A 20,564-nucleotide genomic window follows, 5' to 3' on the forward strand; every position below is an offset into this window, starting at 1 on the left:
TGAATTAAAATACTATGTTTCTTTGCGTATCAACTATTCTTCTTTAGCGTACCACCAGTTGACTATCGCTGCTGTGTACTATATTTCAGTCTTAGCATTTCTCATGTTGGGGAGGCTGAGTCAACACATGAGATGATTTAATAGCTTAAATGATAATTCCAGATTGGAGTTCACAATAATGAAAGAAGACAGAGTTACAACATCAAAGCGAGTTAGCTTTGTTTACATTTTTTCTTGTTGCCAATCTAGAAAACCTAAACTTCACAGCAACAAAGATAATATTATATGTAGTGGGAGCTGCTACATTCACTACAAATCTTTTAAAAGCCAGCTTGCATTTTTATTATTTATTACCATTTCTAAGTAGTTCAGCGTTCCCAAGTTGTCTACCCTATTCTATAAGGAAACATTACACTATACTTATGCTGTTTCTATTTTGCGGGTGAGTATTTATCATATTATCAGTTTTTTTAAATGTGAGTTTAGGTTTTCAGTGTTATTTGTTGTGATTTCATTTTATTATTATTATTTGTTTTGGTGGCACGGTACGGCAGAAAACGTTTTTTTAATTAATGGTAATTTCTTTTTCTTTTTACGCAATTACGAGAAATTTCACGAAACACTCTTCTTTCATAAAGCGTGGGGAAACATATTATCTTAACATTAAAAGCTTTAATACCCAGATCTTATGCAAATGTTTTGTGCAGTGTGACTAGACCCTTATCAATAATAGATAAGGTTTATATTTGACAGTCGAAACAGATAGCAATGCAATTGTCGAACATCTGTCTGAGTAATAGTCACGGGCAGCTGTTCGACAAGCCAAATTTCTCGCGGAGAAGAAATAAAAGTGTCACGCGCCGAAAAACCTTCTCTACAAAAGTCAAAAGGGTACGTATTTACAAGTGTGAACTCTCTAAATTTATCCTACATGTTTTGAAATTCTGTTTTTTAATTCAGATATTTTATAGCTGTCTTAGTAAATTTTCTGTTTTTATAACTTGTGTATTAAACTCTTTAATCCGATAATTCGTGACTAAAAATGCGTAATTAAATTAACGCGTTAATATGTAAATGCTTATAGGAAAAAAAAATCTGTGTATATTTCTATTTAAAATTTTCAAATTTGAACAAATGATTTTCTCAACAACAAAAATTGCTTGCTGTATTTTATTTCCAGTCGATAATTTAATGACTTTTGAGAACTTTGAGGAGCCATCTTCTCCTTGTTTTTTCGTCAAAATTTGAATGTGCTCTAGGAATACTTTTTACTGAATGAATTTATGCCATTTTATTAATATAAATAAATGAATTGTTAAATAATTAGACAAGTAAGGTAGTATTATTTAAGCAATTTAGAAAAAAGACTTCTTAAATTTTGAATGAAAAATTTATTCAAAAGAAATCATGTTGGAAAATGACAGAAAAATAAGGATTTTTTCAATAAGCAGAAAATTTGCGATGGTATTTCTAAAAGTATTAAAAGAAATTATTACTCTATAACAGAGATGCTGTGAAGGAGTTATTGTTTGTGCTCTAATAGATACAGTGTCTCACAAAAGTGATGGGACACTTGTGCTTTACAAAAGGAAACTGAAGTAAAATAAATTTAAAAAACATGTAAAATTTTTTGTGGGTGTGTTTCATACTTAAATTTAGTAACAATTATTACATAACATACATTTTCTCAAAATATTAAAATATTAGTTTAATAAAAATACAGTTGTTTAGAACGGAGCAAAAAAGTGCCTCACATAATTGATGGGACACCATTAGATACTATCACGTACTATGCAACAAAAATCGTCTGAAGTAAGCAATAAAAATATTTTTGGGGTTTTTATATTTTTACTCAAAAGCAAATGGCAATAATTTATAAAATCGTCTGCAGTATTTCTCTCCAGTTTGTTTTGGAATTTTTGTGTTTTTTAGCTCTGTGCTGTCATGAATGCTAAACGAAAGAAACTTTGCCTGAAATTCGAAAATTAGTTATTAATTTGCATATTGAACGTGGAAAATCTATTAGAGAAACTGCTGAAACAGTTAACTTGAGTCATTCAACAGTTTTCAATATCATTAAACGATATAAAAAGAATCATATGATTCGGGATAAAAGAAGACCTGGCCGGCCATCAAAGCTATCCAATGGAATAAAGCGAATTATCGTTCGAAATTTAAAAAAAAATCCAAGAATGAGTGCTCGTAAAGTTGCTGCTGATTTACAAGCATTACATGGAGTAATTGTTAATCCTGAGACTATTAGAAGAGCAATTCGATCTGCTGGATATCACGGTAGAGCAGCCAGGAAAAAATTCTTTGTAAGTGAAAAGAATAGAAAACACAGACTGGCTTTCGCAAAATCCAACATAAATAAGAATTCTGATTACTGGAATGAAGTTATATTTGCTGATGAGAGTAAATTTAATACATTTGGTTCTGACGGTAGAATCTTGGTGTGGAGAAAAGCCAGGGAAGAATTTCGAAAACAGAATTTGGTGCCAACAGTAAAACATGGTGGAGGAGGAGTTATGGTATGGGGGTGTAGTCGTCCGCTGGAGTTGGTAATCTTGTTTTTATTGACAGTATAATGGATCAGTACAAGTATCTTGACATTTTAAATCAAAATTTGAAATCTTCAGCACGAAAATTGAACCTTCATAACGATTTTAAATTCTACCAGGACAATGACCCCAAGCACACTGCTTTGAACGTTAGACTCTGGCTGCTGTATAACTGTCCTAAAATAATTAAAACACCCCCACAATCTCCACAATTAAATCCCATAGAGAATATTTGGCAAGAATTGGAATCAAGAATTCGCAAACACACCATTTCTTCAAATCAACAATTAAAATCGGTGCTTCAAGAAGAATGGAGTAAAATCACTCCAGAAATCACAAAAAAAAAAAAAAAAAAAATTAGTCGAATCCATCCCAAGAAGATTAAATCATGTTTTAAAAGTAAAAGGAAATCCAACAAAATATTAAAACCTTTTAAAAAGTAAAATTTTTGGATAAATATTTGATGGAAAAGTAAGTGTCCCATCACTTAAGTGAGCCATTTTCTGCTCCGTTCTAAACAATTGTATTTTTATTAAATTAATATTTTAATATTTTGAGAAAATGTATGTTATGTAATAATTGTTACTAAATTTAGAATAGTAAATGCCTGAAGTTAATTACGATCGCTCGCATAACTCAAAAATGAGTAGACTCAGGGCGTTGAAATTTTGTATAGTGCTATAACATCTAGTTGTGCACCTCACATTTCGGTTGCAATCGGCTGTACCAAAAATGTATATATATATATACTCACTCTGTTACCCGGCTTGATGAGCTGTGTTTTATTCTTATATATTTGTAAATTGTGCATTTTTTGCTTTAAAAATGATTCAATTATACTGCTCTTATGTTCCGTCTAAGGTTTTTATGCCTTTAGTTAATCTGCATGAAATAGTTGTAGAATTATCAACAATTTAGAATACAGAATTATCAACAACTTCTCTGTCCTTTTGCCGAGTGGGGCCAAACGCATTGTGCACTGAAAAAATTTGTCTTTCTGTCTGATTTTAATTAATTTAAACACTAATTTTAAATGTAAAAATTGTTTTTTTTGACGGTTTTTAATTGTATTTGGTGCTTGAGGTTTTCCTCTATTTTACAATTTTTAATGAAAATGTTTTGAGTTTTTATGTATTTTTTCCTTGCCGAGAAGTGAGAACTGAATTTATTGAATGAGAAATATATTTTAGGTTAATAGGTGTGAAATATATCTGTAATAAAATTGGGGCAAATATGTTTAAATGAAATGCAGGAAAAAATGTGCGTAATTTAATAGGCCGCACAAGGAAGTCATGTGGTGCATGCATCATATTTTTTTCTGAAGTAAACGAGAAAATGAAATAAATTAACTGATTGGCTTCAGTTGTTGAATGTATGAGTTTTCCTGATTTGTATTACTGAAAGTATTATTAAATCTTATTTTAATAATATTTAATTTTATTTTCACAAGATGTCTGTGTATTGTTCTACATTTTTGCACTTTGTAGATAATGATATTGTTGATGGTAGCTTTATGAATTTTTTCACGGATAGTCTAAAAGTACGCAAAGTAATTCCATTACAAAATTTTATCTTTAGTACGTTATGACAGAAATATCTTCCAAACACTGCGCATATATTTCCGTAAAGATGAAAAGAGTTTCGTATTTTATAGTATATTATATAGGCTATTGTGAGGTATCCTACTACTTTTAATAGTAAGAGAGACATACTGAAGTAAAATTTAAATACTTCTGCTTGTTATTTCGAAATTTTGTAACTGTTATCATAATACTTAAATATTCTCAAGATTTACAATTGTTGTTTTCAATTTTTGCACCTCTTCTCCTGCTTTTTTGGGGGCAAATATTTTTGATATATTTTGAAAAGGATCTTTCTGAAAAGCTAGGAACGAATTTTGGAAGTTCCCAATACTTTTACTCATTAAAAGCCAATTTTAGTGATACATGTTGCCGCCTTTATATTCGTTTTTAAGATTATCGTTTTTCTTTTTAGGCTGTCTCACAAAATGGCGCTATCGAATCTGATCTCCGTAGCTGTGGTATTGTCAGTTTGTTGCTTGATTGCCAGTGCGGCGCCTCCACAAGCGGCAGAAGATCACTTGAAAAAGTTGGCTACAGCCAGTAATAATTTGGCTCTGAATTTGCATCAAAAATTATCATCAGGATCATCTAGTAATGTTTTCTTTTCTCCATTCAGTATTTCTACCGCTTTTGGAATGCTTTACTACGGTGCAAGGGGAGAAACAGCTCAGGTAACATAACTTAAATCATCGTAATTGTAATTTCTGTTATAAGATGTTTTCCAACGATTATTTTATCTGTTGATAGCGTAGTTTAAAATAGCAAACAGATTTCAATTAATTAAAATTTCTTTAAAGAATAAAATAATTTTTTTTTAGTTAAAACTCAAATTTTCAAATAATTTTTGCGATAGTTTTAAATAACAGTTTCTCTCATTATTTGTGTGGAATGTTTTAGAACCTCTTGTGGTTGAAACGTAGTGACTGCATCATTATAATGAAAATGAGAAGCAATGTTTTTTACAACATCTTAAACCTCACTAATAGTCATTAAATTCGTGGCATCTTTTCGATATTAAACTAGATCAAAAGTCAGTTAAGTATGCTAGCAATGTTAAAAATCTTGCTAGCGCATGCTTTCTGTATCTGCTAATTCTGCTGCAATTGCTAATCTTAACTTTTAAACCAGAGATCCTACGAATGAAGTTGTCCGCATTTGTAGTGAATGGTTTGGTGGTTTGGCTTATGTGATTACGGCAAAAACTATCAAAACCCCCAAGCAGCCAGCCCGTTCGCGGGATTCGAACCTCAGACCGAAATACCAGTGTTCAGCGACTTTTAACGTTAGGTCGCTGGTGTGTTGCATTTGTAGTAAATGAAATCTTTTTTAAGGATAGATTGAAGCTACAAAGAAAACTGATAATTATGAAACAATTAGCGCCCATGATAACGGTTTAAATTTACGCAGTGACTATGGTTGAAAAATCATTTACCTGTACATAAAAAATATTAATGAAAGGGCAGAAATCGGAAAAATTTAATATAGAAAAGCAATCTATAAAGATTCACAAGAATATAAATGTTTAAGAAGGAACAGGGGAATTCTATGGGTTTTTGTAAGATTTTCTGACATTTTTGGTATTTATATATTTTTAAAACAAAGGTCAACACAAATAATAAAAGTAAGAACAAATAAGAAGAGATTTAATTTAGAGGCTTCAATTATGGTAATGCATGGAAATAGTTTAAGTAAAAATTAATTTGCTTGAGTGGTGTAATTTTGAATAGACTGGTGGTAAGTGTTTCAGATGCAGTTGATTATCGTGAAAATCAAAGCGTTTTTGGCTGTGCAGAAATTGGAGCTTGCAGCCTAGTGAAGTTAAGGCCAAAACTGGCTAAGAAAGGAGGCGTCTTGTTTAAGTAGTTAACACAGTAATATTGAACGATTCAAATAAAAATTCCTTACCATCTTGAAGAACTTAGAGGCAACCCAAATAAGATTACAAGGTCTATTTTTAGACCAGATGGATCGGGTCGTATTCCTCTCATTTGTAACTATTTGCAACCATTTTCAAGAAACTAAAATCGTAAAGCTTAAATTTCTTAAAACACTGAATAATAATTAAAAAAATAACTGCTTTTCAAATTCCAGTTATATATTTAAAGGTTAACATAAATTTGTATCATTGCAATTAGAAATATGCGATAAAAAATTCGAAAATGATTTTTTAGTAATGGTGAACATTTTCTGGTACATGCGTATGGTATATAAGGAGAAAAATTTGAACTAAGATAATGTTGCATGAGTTGGCAATGCTTCCAATTTAATGAATATTAAGGTGCGTGGAAACCAGATATTTTCAGAGTATAATCGATAGCATTTTCTGTTGTCTGAGATTTTGAATTTTTTTCTTTTTGTATAATAAAAACAATGCCTTCAACTTACTGTAGTTTAAACTATTATAATGGCTTAATTAATATTACTAATGACAGGCTGTGAATGAATATAAATACGAATTTTGGAATAATTTGCGTAGATGAACATGAGATTTGCTTACGATACGTAAGCTCAGGAATTCTACGATCATGTGATTTGACTTACTTAAGACCCTTAAACAAATTATAGCATCATTATAATTATTAATATAATTAATATATTAATTACAGATTATAGCATTTCAAACAAATTATATTCTAATGGGAAAAATATATAAAATGATCATTGGAGACTTGATAGAATAAAATTTAATTTCCAGCCGATTTAAAGTACCCTAAATGGCGATCTTCAATTCATTTCTTAGTATTAAAGATATTAGGGAAGAAAAAGTGAAATTAAAATATTAATTATCTAGGCCATTATAGTATGTTTTTTTTATGTGGTCAGAAGGTCAAACATTCTTTTATGAGAACTTATGCAGAATTTTCTTAATTGAAAGAAAAGAAAAGTTGATAAAAACCAACGCTTCATTGAAAAAGTTGTTAATCAAAGGTATACAAGATTTTTTAATTTAGACAGGATACGATTTTTTTATTAACAGGTTTGCACTCGTTTGTAAGGATTTATTAGTCCAAAGGGGCAATTTGCCCAGAAGGACTATTGATTTCGTTTTGACATTTTGCGTCGATTCACAGTAAGCGTTGTTTCACATTTCAAATTGTTGCCACCAAATATAATCGTCCTGTATTATATTTAAAGAAATTAAATAATGAAGAATCTGCATAAATGTATGCATTTTCCTCGCATTCTGATAAAACAACGGTCCCTAGAGCCATCAAAATTTGAATAACCTTGCATAGAATATAGGCATGTGGAAGCCCTAATTTCAATTTTAAATTTGTTTAATTATCGATTTCATATTTTGTAATACTTCAACGAATTTTGGATTAACAAACTTGACTTGTGTTGAATGGAAAGAGAGTGACAGCGCGCTTTTACTCTGTATCAGATAAAAGAATGTCTGGAACAACAAAAGGAAAATATGAAGAATCAAGATGGTAGAATGAGATATTTCACTTAGCCGCCATTAGTCGGCGAAGAAAGATGAAAGGAATGAAAATAGACCAGCAGTGTGAAAAAAAGTTGGATCAGTAAGGTAGTAGGTACTTCAAATAAATTAACAAAATGCTAGGTTACAATATCCGAAAGATATGTGTGTTTTGCTCTAGAAAAAGGTGAGCATCGCAAAGAACTGATACAGCTGTTTGGATGTAATAGTACAGAAAGAAAAAAAAAAAATGTTGCAAGTTTTTTTTATATAATTTTGTATAGTATCAATTTGAAGATATCTGTGAATATATGAATTTGGGATGAACCAGGGTGCATTAATAATTTCAAGAAGGATTTTATTTTGAATAACTTGGATCTTTTTTATGTGGGTTTTAGCGGCGTGACCTCACACCGGACTGGCGTAAAGTAAAGTAGGTCTAAGGATGGACTTGTATAAAATAAGCTTATTGTTGATAGTCAGATTGCTATGTCTGCCGAGGAGAGGATGCATAGTAGCTATTGAGATATTGAATTTCCTGAAGGTTTCGTGTAAATGTTGCCGAAAAGTGAGTTTTTTGTCAAGTGTGACTCCGAGATACTTCACTTGATCCGTCCACTGAATTTCGTCGTCAAAGAAGATGGGATTAGGCGAAAGGAAGTTTGTTTGTCCTTTTCTGAAAATAATGGCTTTGGTTTTGTCAGTGTTAACGGCAATTCTCCACAGCGTCATCCAGTTTTCAAGAAGCTCCAAACAGTTTTGTAGAAAAATTTGTATAGTATTGATGGTTGAAGCTTGAGATAGGATAGCGGTATCGTCGGCAAATAAGGCGATAGTAATATGAGATTCTTTTGGAATGTCTTGAGTATAAATATTGTAAAGAAAAGGAGAGAGAACAGAGCCTTGAGGGACACCTGCAGTAATATTTCTAGTAGTTGAGAGGGTGTTTCCAACTTTGACAGCAAAAGTGCGATTTCTGAGGTAAGAGGCAATAAGTCGAATAAAGTGGTTCGGAAAATTGAGCTGAATTAGTTTGAATATAAGTCCTTGGTGCCATACTCTGTCAAAGGCTTTGGAAATATCTAAGAAAACTGCACCGGTAGGAAATTTGCAATTGAATCCATCAGTAGTGTAATTGATAACGCGGAGAAGCTGATGATTGGTGCTGTGCAGATGTCTGAATCCAAATTGTTCATCAGGAGTATAAGAGCTAGGAGGCATGATTCGATTAATATAAAACAGAATAATTTTTTCAGCAATTTTTGAAATTTGACTAAGTAAACTGATAGGCCGATAATTTTGAGGAAAAGTAGAACTTAGGGAAGACATGGGCTTAGGGAAGACAACAACAACTGCATGTTTCCATACTTTTGGGAAGTAAGAGAGCTCGATAACTGAGTTAATTATTTTATTTAAGCACATAATTACATTAATTGGAAGATGCTTGAGTGCTTTGGAAGAAATGCCATCACATCCAGCAGCTTTTTTAGTTTTTAAAGAGCTAATAAAATCCGCAACAATTCTCGGAGAAGCAAGAAAGGTGAAATTAGGTAGTCCAGGGCTATTAAGGAAAGAATATACTGTTCTATTGGCTTTGGTGATATGATCATTATCATTAGAGGTATCTTCAAGAATGTCAGGAACGATTCCAAAGCGAGCAACGGCAACAATGTACGGGAAAAAAAAATCACCAGCGCGCGAGACTGTGTATCAGAAATTCTAAAGATATGCTTAGTTTAAAATCATTTTGCGATATTGTTGTTGAACTGAATTTTATGATTTAAGTGCGAAGAACGTGATATTCAATAAATAAAGGTAAAACACAAAATATTAAGAAACGACCACTTGGACATAATTTAAAATCTGAAACCTTTCAGATTTTATTTTATTTTCTAATTTTTAATACTGTTATAATACTATTTGGTTTAGTACTGCAGTTAATGAAAGATGTTTCTAATGCCAATATTTGTTTTTTACTGATACCTTTTTTTATTTTTCTGACCAGTTATTTTATACTCAGTAACTTTAATGTTATTCTCGCTTTCTGTTTTCCTATCAGAATATAAATTTTAGTTCACGCGTATTCGAATGAGGTAGACAGAGGTAGTATTTAAAGGAAGGTTTTGAATTGTTGAATCAGAACGTGTTCCGCCTGCTCAAGAACATGTTAATCTGTCTGCGACTTGCGTTATTCTCGCCATTAGGCGTGTCACGCCAGTATTAGGTTTGGGGCAACTTGCGAGTTATTTATTTTGTGTAGCGTTTGACTACTTAGCTTGAATCTGAATTCATTACTTTTAAGTTACGTCATAAATGCTGGCTGGTTTATAAGCACAAGAAGTGTCTTCTGTTAAATTACTTAGTTTAATGAAAGGATCTTCTCTTACTTCTTACTAAACACAGAGATAAGTCGCTTAAGATTGTAGAGCTAGTATTTTATATTGATGCAGGTGACTTGAAAAATGTGCAATGCTCTCGCTGTACACGAACCTCGGACCTCTCGAATACGCGTTGAGTATGCTTTCTATTACACCACGAAGGAATGCGGAAAGGAGGGATAAAATTTGGAGTTTCAAATTAGTTGATGCTTCCAAAGAAGATGCGACTATACATTTTAATTAGCCAGTTAATTACGTTTTATTTACTGAAGTTCATATCCTGTATTTTCAGAAGCCTATGACAAAATATAAAACAGTGTCTTTAACGCACGTATGCTTTGAAAATTTCTTAAATATGTGATTCAATCAGACCGTTGATTTCAAAGGAGTATTTTAGATTTAAGGGGTGTTTTATGACTTCGGAACAATTAGAAGAAAATGATATAACTTGAATCTAGAAATAAAGTGTCTAAATTTAATTATAAATATAAATTCTGATATTTGTAAAACGACTGAAATTGTCCAGAATATCTAACAGCATGAAGCCTGAAATTTTAAAGTATCTATTTCTTAGTCCCTTATTACATGCAGCAGAGAGAAAGAAAACCTAAACGGCTCTTTATATTCAGCGCTAGCTTGTGCTTGATGGTTTGAGTGTGATTTTCATGGATAAGCTACATTTCATTTCTTATTGTGCTTTTTAAAAAGCGAGTCAGAGTGAGTGAGTGAGTAAGTCCAGAGTGCTTTTCCAGAATCAGTCCAAAGTGAGCCAGTCCAGAGTGTTTTTTTTCAAAGCGCTCTGGACTTTGAATCCAGCGGTCCGAGTTCAAATCTCGGCGGAACCTCCAATATTTATAAGACTGTAACGTACTTTGCTGTTTTTATCGATATAACCGATGAGCTTCTAAGTAAAACATAAAATTTTATTCTGAAATCACGAAGATAGGTAATTTAAATACAAATTTATCCGTTACAGCTTCACACTCCAGCAGTTTCTTTCTCTATAAATTTTTAATACATCTACTGGTAAAACTTTAAGAATAACAATTTTTAAACATTTTTGACGTTGCTCAGCAACTGTTATATGACACAAATATGGAGTTACCACTCCAATATGGATAATAAATATAATTATTTTCTAAATAATAAAATATTACAATTCTGTTCTATATTAAAATATATCTCATTCTTACGTGTATAAAAGATATCACATTTTATGTCTACATTTATTTTTAGTCCAAAGGGATTTGAATCCCGAAGGACTATTAGTTTCGTTTTGTCATTTTGCGTCGGACTCATAAATGTCGGTTCACTTTTCAAACTGTTGCCACAAAATGTTAGAGTCCTGCATTATATTTGAAGAAATTAAATAATGAAAAATCTGCATAAATGTATGTATATTTCTCGTATTGTGATAAAACAACGGTACATAGAGTCATCGAATTTTGAATAACGTAATCCTCCAACGAATATGAGCATGTGGAAGACCAAATTTGAAATTTGAAATTTGTTTTATGATCGATTTCCTATTTTTTAAAACTTTGACGAATTTTTGATTAACAAACTCAAGGATTTCAAAGCGAGCAATGACAACGTTGTGCAGAAAAAACATTTTTATCTCCAGCGCGTGAGTCTCTGTATCGGAAATTCTAAAGATATGCTCGTTTTAAAACTATTTTGCGATATTGCTGTTGCACTGGATCTTATGGTTTAAGTGCGAGGAACATGATATTTAATAAAGAAAGGTAACACACAAAATGTTAAAAAACGCCCCTTTGGACGTAATTTAAAATCTGAAACATTTCAGATTTTGTTTTTTATTATTTTCCTTTAACGATTTCTTAATTTATGAGTTTTCTTTCACGTAAATGAATTTGGTATGATATTTTTATATTAATAATAAAAAGCTTAATCAAGTTTATATTCCTTATCCAATCAGTATGTTTTTATACAGTTTTGAAGAAAAAATATAAAAACGATAATTAGTGGAAACCAAAGAATTATTTTACTTAATTCAGGAGAAAATTAAACTAAAAGAGAAATCAAAAAAGAAAAGTTTAATTAATTTAGGAAATATGTCACTGTGATAATTCAAAGTATTTTTATGTAATTTAAATAAAATGAGTAAGCTTTAAATGATAATGACTGTTAGGTTATAGTTGTTTTAAAAGGCATACTTGAAACTTTGTTTACTATCTTTCTTTTGTAATATTTTTGAATAATTTTGAAGAAATTAATTATATTTTATCATTTAGAATTGTAATAATATATTATAATTATAATAAATATTAATAATTACAATTATAATATAATAAATTATATCATATTTCTATATTATAATTATAATAAAAAGAGAAGTTCAGTTAATTTAGGAAACATGTCACTGTGATAATTCAAAAAAATTATATGTAATTTAAAGAAAATAAATCAATAAATCTTAAAATGATAATGACTGTTAGTTTGTAGTTGTTTTAGAATGCATACATAAAATTATGTTTATTGTCTTTCGTTTATAATCTCTTTGCATGATTTTGAAGAAATTAATTATCTTCATAACATTTGTACCTCAGTTTAGAATTATAATAAATCCTCAAGTTCTCTATGAAACATCTATTGCTATAAATATTTAGCAAATCAGGGAATAGTAGTTAAAGAAATGTTAGAGTTACTAGTTCGTGAATTAAGCTGGGTTTTAATTAAAGTGAAACAATAATGTGCACTGCACAATTTTCTAAACGTTCGGAAACTAAGAATCATTTTATTGTAGCTAAGAGCAAAAGAATTATTTTATCAATCAACTTTAAATGTAACTCCAACAAATAGTAAGTGAAACACCAAATTATAAAAAAAATATAGGAATAAAATATACAGTAACTCCATACTTGTGAATGGATTGTTAGACTGCATATAAATAAGATCCGTAAGACTGCATATAAAATCACGAGAGCAAATTGAAAAGAAGCAGAGATAGTGCAAATTTACAGAATCGATATAATTAACTAAATTATTAAAATCTTGTCTCATGTTTAAAAAATCATAAGCTTTCCTTCTCCCTTTTTGAATCACCTCTTCAGAGTTTCTGAACATCGAGATAATATATTTAAAAACTATAAAAATTTTCGAAAGTAAATATACATACATACGCACATCCATAAATTTCAATGCTCGCTAGGTCCACCAGTTGCCGGGCGGGAAAGTTGCTAAACATTGGAAGTTCCGACCTGGGTTCGATTCCAGGACGCATGGACGTTTTCGTGATTTTCCCATCTGTAGCGTGTATACGAGCCAGTTTCCCGTAGAAAGTCCTCCACAAAGGCATTCCTTCCCAGGGTTTTAGTGTTCTTTGTCGTAATCTCAATAAACCAAACCAAATCATTGCTCATGATCGATTTATTCGTATTTAAGTTGTTAGTGACAAGAAAAGGTTTTAAACAAAAATTAAAACTCAGGAAGCTAAATACCTTGATTTTAGTTATCAATAACAAATATTAATACTAGTTTTCCAAATTTCTGCTTTTCTTTAATATAAGACTATTATTTAAATATGTAAATAGCTTTGCTAAAATATATTCAAAGGGAATAATTTCTTCAAAATGTTGGCAATAATTTCTTCAATATCTTGACGTTCTTTTGTTCGATGATTTAGAAGTCTGTTTCAAAGGACTGATCTGTTAATAAAGCAAAACGAAATTCAATCAAGAAAATCTCGAAGTTCACCTGAAACATAAAGCTTGAACTAAGAATGTTTCTAGCGATACTTTGATTATTTGGAAACTTTTCGGATAATAAGAATAATTTTTAAAATAGGAATCCTATAAAATTAAAAATGAGGTTGTTTATTTATTTGTTTATTTTCTATTTTTTTAGGAACTTAGAACTGTTTTAGGATATGAGAAAGCTAATCTATCAAACCAGTTTGTTCATTCATCTTTTTATCGATTACTAACAGAATCGATAAAGAGTGGAGATTCCGATAGCTATGTCCTTAATGCAGCAAATGCCATTTTGGCTGACAAAAGCTTACAGTTGATAGCGAATTACAAGAGAGAAGTTCAAGCCTTATACCAGGCTTCTGTTCAGGATGTCGATTTTGCGAAAGATGGGCCTAAGATTGTGGAAGAAATAAACGATTGGGTAAAAGCCAAAACAAATGGCAAGATCGACAGTTTGGTTGATGAGCTGGATGCGTCAACTGTTCTGGTCCTTTTGAATGCTGTCTACTTTAAAGGTACTTGGAAAACTGAGTTCGATGTGAAGAAAACTAAACCTCAGAAATTTTATAACAATGGATTGGAATCAGAAGCTAAGTAAGTTAATTTTCTTGCAATTAGTTTCCACAGTTCGTTTTTATATTTGTTATTTTATCATCTGCAATTAGCGTAATCGTTTACAAATAAAGTATTAAGATACGAGGAAGAGCTTCAATGGCGAAGGAAATATACTTTTTTTTCAGAATAGTCTTAATACCTAACATTTAAATTACATTTTAATGACCATCATTTAATTCTGTGTATACTTTTAAAGTATTCGAACACGGTGCAGCTAATCTTGAACATATTCTTAACATACTATTAGAGGTAATCAAAAAGTGCCAATAAAATTACCACATTTAGGATTCTTCGATGTTCGAGGGGTTAACATACTATTAGAGGCAATCAAAAAGTACCAATAAAATTACCACATTTAGGATTCTTCGATGTTCGAGGGGTTAAATTCCTAGGGTGCTAACGATTAAGTTTTCAGTTTGATTTTTGGCAACAAAATGAAGTGGCTGCACTGGAATTTTTGTGATTTCGTGTCATATAATATCAGGTAAGTATGAGTCCTTTTTAATTAAGAAGTTCTACATCAAGATAACTCGTTCTTTCAGGCAAATACTCCGAATGTTTTGTGGCAGTTTATTCATCAGCCAGTTAACTTCTTAGTAATTAACTATATATTTTACTTCGTCATATATTATGTTCTACAAGAAAATTAACCTATTTGACCTTCAACTTGTGTAAGCTGTAAAAAGTTGAAATTTGATATCATGTTCTATTCTTTTCCACTTAAAAACTATTTCACTTGATTCCAACTTATATAGGCTACAAAATAGTTAATAATTGGTACTATATGCCGGCTCAATCGTTCCAGCAATTAAAAGCCTATATATATATGATGTACTGAAACTTTGTAACTTGGATTCATTTTGCTGGGCAGTACATAAAAATGACTAAAAATCAGGCAGTAGGTAGTTCGATAATCAGGCAATTGCCTAATTATTGAACTACGGGATGGTCACAATTAAAATTCCACTTTGAAATGGTCATAAAAGGAAAACTAATCGACCAAATGTTATCAAACTTGGAAATTGCGTAAATGGACCAAATGTTATCAGACTTGGTAATTGGGTAAAGGAGGTCATAGGAATTTATTTTCCTCGGGAAAAAAGGTTCAAAAACTCACCACCAGGGGGTAACATTGTTAAACGAAAAAGACATGAATACATCGGTTTAAAATGTGTTTAATCGTTTCTGAAACGTGTTACAAAGCATGTCGAATGTGGCGCCAACCATTTTTCGAAAGCAAGTTAAATCGTATTACTGCATTCTCAACAGCAACTCTTAGCATATCAGGAGGAATGTTATGGACTTGTTGGTGTATCGCATCTTTCAATTCCACCAACTGTTTAGATTATCGCCATAAATAGTGCTTTTGAGATAACCCGTAGCCAAAAGTCACAGAGGTTAAGGTCTGGTGACCGAGGTAGTCAAGAAGTGAGGAAGTGTCGGTTTTATTCGTGAAATCTTGCCTAAGTAATAAGTACATAAGTTGACATATGTACCGATGTGTGGTGGGGCCCCGTCTTGCATAAAAATCGTGGTGTCTAAAATGACACTTTGTTGCAGTTCAGATATCACGAAACGGCTTAACATTGACGTTAAGCGAGCTGCAGTCACAGTGCATGTAATAGGTCCAGCTATCGACTGCTCTTCAAAGAAAAATGCTCCAATTATCAAATTAACTAACATACTACACCAAACGGTGACTTTAGGATAATGCAGTGGAACTGGGTAGATAACATGAGGGATTTGTTTGGCCCAAATCCTGCAGTTATGGGTGTTTACATCGCCATTTAGGTAAAAATGGGCCTATATGTCCACAAAATGCTCCATGGTCAATGTTCGTCCACTTAATCAGTGCAAGGAATTCCAACGCGAAAGATTCTCTTGCAGCAGGATCGTTAAATTCAGGCTTCAAAAATCAGAAATTAGCGATCTGTAACAAAACGATTTCCAGAATGCGCGCACTTTTGCTAGTGATTTGCAATCTCACATTTTCTAATCTCTAATTTGTGGTTTTTCGTTGACGGATTTCTCCGTTACACGGGTGGCGTACTCGACTTTTATTGCCTGTAACACCTTTAAATGGGGATTTTGTTTAGGTCAATGATTCTTAAGGGTATATGCAGCTTATTAAATCCGTGTTGCAAAAACTTAAGTTAGATTCCGACTCTTATTTCGTTTAACAATATTGCATAAAGATCCATTTCCCTCCTGGTGGTGAGTTTTCGAATTTTTTTTCGGCCGAAAATAAAGTCTCATGACCTCCTTTACATGATTACCAAGTTTGATAACAGTTGATCCAGTAGTTTTCCTTTTATTGCCATTTCAATGTGGAACTTTAATTATAAACACCCTGTATAACAGTGGAAGTTGATAGTAAATTAACATTTCATATAAAGGAATTTTTGTAGTGTTAGGAAGATCGCTGTATTTTATATTAAATTATTCTTTATTGACTTACACATTAGCTTTCGAGCATGATCCCATGTTCCATTGAAAAAGAAATGACATTTATTCAGTTTTTGAATAAAAAATTCAAAGCTAAAAGGCTAATGAACATCGCGGATATTGATTAAGTATAGTTGTCTCTTTTTATTTCCTCATTTCTTAATTTTTTTACAGAGAAGTACCAATGATGCACATAGTTGGCGGTTTTCCGTACACTGTTGAGGACGATGTAGAAGTTCTGGAATTACCATACAAAGGCGAAAACATCAGTATGATTATCTTGTTACCTAAAAGTAGAGATGGACTTTCTGCTCTTGAACAGAGCCTTACACTAGACAGACTGGAGAACATTAGACAGCAGTTAGACGAGATGAAAGTCGTAGTCTCACTTCCTAAATTCAAAGTGGAATATTCGAGAGAAATGTCTGGAGAATTTCAGTCTTTGGGAGCCAACAAAATATTCAGTCCGATTGCTGATTTTTCAGGGATGACAACTGAGAACAACGTTTACGTCAGTCAAATTCTTCATAAAGCTGTGGTGGAAGTGAATGAAAAAGGCAGCGAAGCTGCTGCTGTTACTGGAATCATTGAAAATAGAATGATGATTCCTACACCAGTTTTCACCGCTGACCACCCCTTTTTGTTTGCCGTAGTGGATAACAGAAATGATATTATCCTGTTTCTAGGTCGTGTAAATAATTTGTGACGTCTTAATTTGTAAAATTTCTAAATAAACCCCAGCATACTAAACAATAAATTTATTTATTAATGTCATCGTTTCTTTTCAAATGATAAATTAAATTATGACTCATAAGCTCTCATAGATACTTTGTGTATTCTAGGAATTATATTTACAAATTGTTTTGGCGTATAACATTTAAAATTATATAGCATCCCTTTTCGGTCTCGTAAGCATTTGATTGATAGATTCAAATCCTTTACAACGTATTTTTCTCATAATAGAAATTTATACTTGTCTTAATTTATACACATAGTAGAATTTTATATAATTTTTGTGTAAATATATAGATTTGTAGTTTTGAATTAACATTCCCCATTAACATCGTAATGTTTTCATTGAGTAGCAAACTTCTGAAACAATTTGATTTTTCACATACTCATCTCGAGTTTTCAGACATATATTTTTGTTTAAAATGATAGGTATAATTTTTATATGCTATAAATAGCTCAGCTCTTGAAGTTTCAAAAATTCAATATCAGCCATTTGCATGAAAAAAGAGCGCATTTCCTTGGCATATAGAAATTAGAACTATAAATGAAATAGACTTCTAAATGAAAGGATAACACGCACTTCATTTAATCCGGACTTTTTTTTCAAACACCTGCTCTTCTTTTTCTAGTATCTTCCTACAAATTATAACGAAAGGTTAAAAATAGGCATAAGTGGCATACGATGAGTCACAGTATTAAAGTCAAATTGGGCATTATTACCATCTGCTTGAGATTATTCCGCTGAAAGAACGCGTCATTTATTGACAATTATTGCGACTAGATTGACTAACGGAATTACTGTAACAAATGTTCTGTTAATCCGATTTGAATTAAAACATTACTGAAAGAAGTGCATTTTTTGCAGGCCTACATGATGACTTGAAATTTTTTTAAAAAAATATAAGTTTTTAAAGAAAATTTATAAAAAACATACCAAGAGTTAAATTTAAATTTAATTTCTCTATTTATTTTCTAATTTCATCTCACTCCGCAATTATTCTCCGCTGCTAGAAATGAAAGATAATGGATTCAATTAATTCTCCCTTATTCTACAGAAACGGTTCAATTAATAAGGATGCTAACATTTTAGCTAACTCGAAGTTCGCTGAGTCTCCTGAAGTTTTAATATTTTTATATTACCAAGAAAGATTTTTTAGCATTCAAAAAGCGTCAAAAAGGATATATTATTCTGAATTTCACGTATATAATCTCCAGAAACGGACAGACTTGCTGGAAACACCGCCACAAAAAAGAAAATAATCGTAGTAAATGTTCTTGTGTTAAAAAAAATTCAGCTGACATACCAGTATAATTCATCTTATTCAGAGCAAGACACAGACCCTAAGTTACTTTGTAGGGTTTTTCTTATTTTGCATAACAAAGTTATTTTAAGTTGATACCTTTATTTGAACTTCTCAACTTCCCCTCACATTCCCTCGCCAGGATGTAAATTTACAGTTAAGTGAAATGCATATTTAAACGGGTGAATCTCTGAGTTTATTCAGAGCGTGTTTTTGCTAGCCAACGCACGCTACGTTGTTGTTTCGCTATGTTACGTAAGTAAGCCTCTTGCTCATATTGGAATTATCATCACGCCTGTTAGGTTTTTGTGAGACCACCTGTTTAGGCGTAACTTAAGTGCTATTTAGCACTACTTATTTTAGGTTTGACTTGAATTATATTCTACGTTTTTGGTTTCATCGCAACGGTGCCTTTGTATACTATTAACTATTTTGAATTAATAAAGTGTTATTTTCCCCTTTCTTCTGCTTTGGTAGTCCTTCACGCCTATGCGACAATTCGTCAGGCCATTATAGAATATAATTTAGTTTATGTGGAACAAGAGAGAACGACCATACAACTTATGCTGCATTCTCATGTTACAGATTCGTGCTTTCAACCTTGCGGAGTGACAGCACCATGCTTCACGCCGTGTTGCCATTCTAAAAAATTTCACTGCTACCGTCGTAAGTTTAAAGTATGAGTTAAAATGAAATTATACACCTAATCTAAGGTAAAATAATTAGTTTAGCAAAAACACATAAAAACTAAAAAAAGAGCTGAAATTTTGAAAATATTTTTAAAAGATTAATACGAACATATGAACATCCTGCGATTTATACATATATGTAAAGAATACGTTCGTAAAGAATTATGTATTTTTCTTTAACTAGAGAAATTCCAATGATGCACATAACTGCCCGATTCCCTTATACTGCTGTTTACGATCTACAAGCTTTGGAACTGCCTTACAAAGGAGAAAACATCAGTATGCTCGTCTTGCTGCCTGAAAATCGAGATGGACTGAAAGCTCTCGAAGAAAGCCTTACTGCGGAAAAGCTGGCCACCATCCGACAGCAACTGTATCCCACAAAAGTCATTGTCTCACTCCCCAAATTTAAGGTGCAATATTCTCAAGAATTGTCTGGTCACATACAATCACTGGGAGTCAATAAAATATTTCGTCCAGCAGCTGACTTTTCTGGAATGACAGATAGCAAGAATGTCTACGTTAGTCAAATTCTGCATAAGGCAGTAGTAGAAGTAAACGAAAAAGGTAGCGAAGCTGCGGCAGTTACTGGAATTATAGGCAATCGAATAAGACCAATAATGGATTTCACGCCATCTTTTACTGCTGATCATCCTTTCCTCTTTGCCATTGTAGATAAAAGAAGCGATATGATATTGTTTTTGGGTCGTGTAAATGTCTTGTAATGTTGTAAAATATTTAAATAAAATATCGGCCATTGTATAAGAAACAGCGTAGTGATGTGCATTTTTCATCATGACTGGCAATAACTACATTGTCCATAAATTATATTAATGTGTTTTTCAGATGCAAAAAACACAAAACACAGATACAGTGCCCGCCACGTAATAAAATAACTTTTGTTCCAAGCATATTTGAGTTCATTAAGTGGCTGAGTTCACCACATGACAATTCACACGTACATATTGAAAATCTTTATATACGTTTGTTGATTAAGTAGTTATTTATAATTTCAGCCTTTTCTGTGAATTCTCCTTTTCGTATTCCGCACCAGAATGCAAATGAGTATTTAAACTGAGGATTTAAAGACATAGCGTGTTTCTGGCATCGCATACAGGTTAGT

At 31.9% G+C, this 20,564-nt stretch overlaps 1 protein-coding gene across 2 annotated transcripts; it reads left to right on the forward strand.

Annotated features, from left to right (window-relative positions):
• The first annotated feature begins 752 nt into the window (after positions 1–752).
• LOC118186617 (intracellular coagulation inhibitor 2-like) lies at positions 753–20,210 on the forward strand. Of its 2 annotated transcripts, none has more exons than XM_035356730.2 (4): positions 753–891; positions 4,557–4,815; positions 13,814–14,253; positions 16,894–17,493. In XM_035356730.2, exons 2-4 carry the CDS (start codon positions 4,570–4,572, stop codon positions 17,423–17,425), a joined length of 1,218 nt encoding a protein of 405 aa, XP_035212621.1. In that variant the 5' UTR covers positions 753–891; positions 4,557–4,569; the 3' UTR covers positions 17,426–17,493. The 2 variants fall into 2 exon arrangements, with proteins under 2 accessions (XP_035212621.1, XP_035212613.1); XM_035356722.2 differs by lacking the exon at positions 16,894–17,493 and adding an exon at positions 19,626–20,210 and having other exon boundaries at positions 757–891.
• Positions 20,211–20,564: the final 354 nt, after the last annotated feature.

This window comes from Stegodyphus dumicola, chromosome 10 (genome assembly GCF_044657685.1).
Source record: "Stegodyphus dumicola isolate Sdum_Otavi_A_Nest chromosome 10, ASM4465768v1".
Taxonomy (NCBI): domain Eukaryota; kingdom Metazoa; phylum Arthropoda; class Arachnida; order Araneae; family Eresidae; genus Stegodyphus; species Stegodyphus dumicola.

Coding starts and splice junctions, on each gene's coding strand:
- LOC118186617 (XM_035356722.2), top strand. CDS start 4,570: ATGGCGCTATCGAATCTGATCTCCGTAGCTGTGGTATTGTCAGTTTGT. Junction 4,816..13,813: donor CAAGGGGAGAAACAGCTCAG/GTAACATAACTT, acceptor CTATTTTTTTAG/GAACTTAGAACTGTTTTAGG. Junction 14,254..19,625: donor GGATTGGAATCAGAAGCTAA/GTAAGTTAATTT, acceptor TTCTTTAACTAG/AGAAATTCCAATGATGCACA.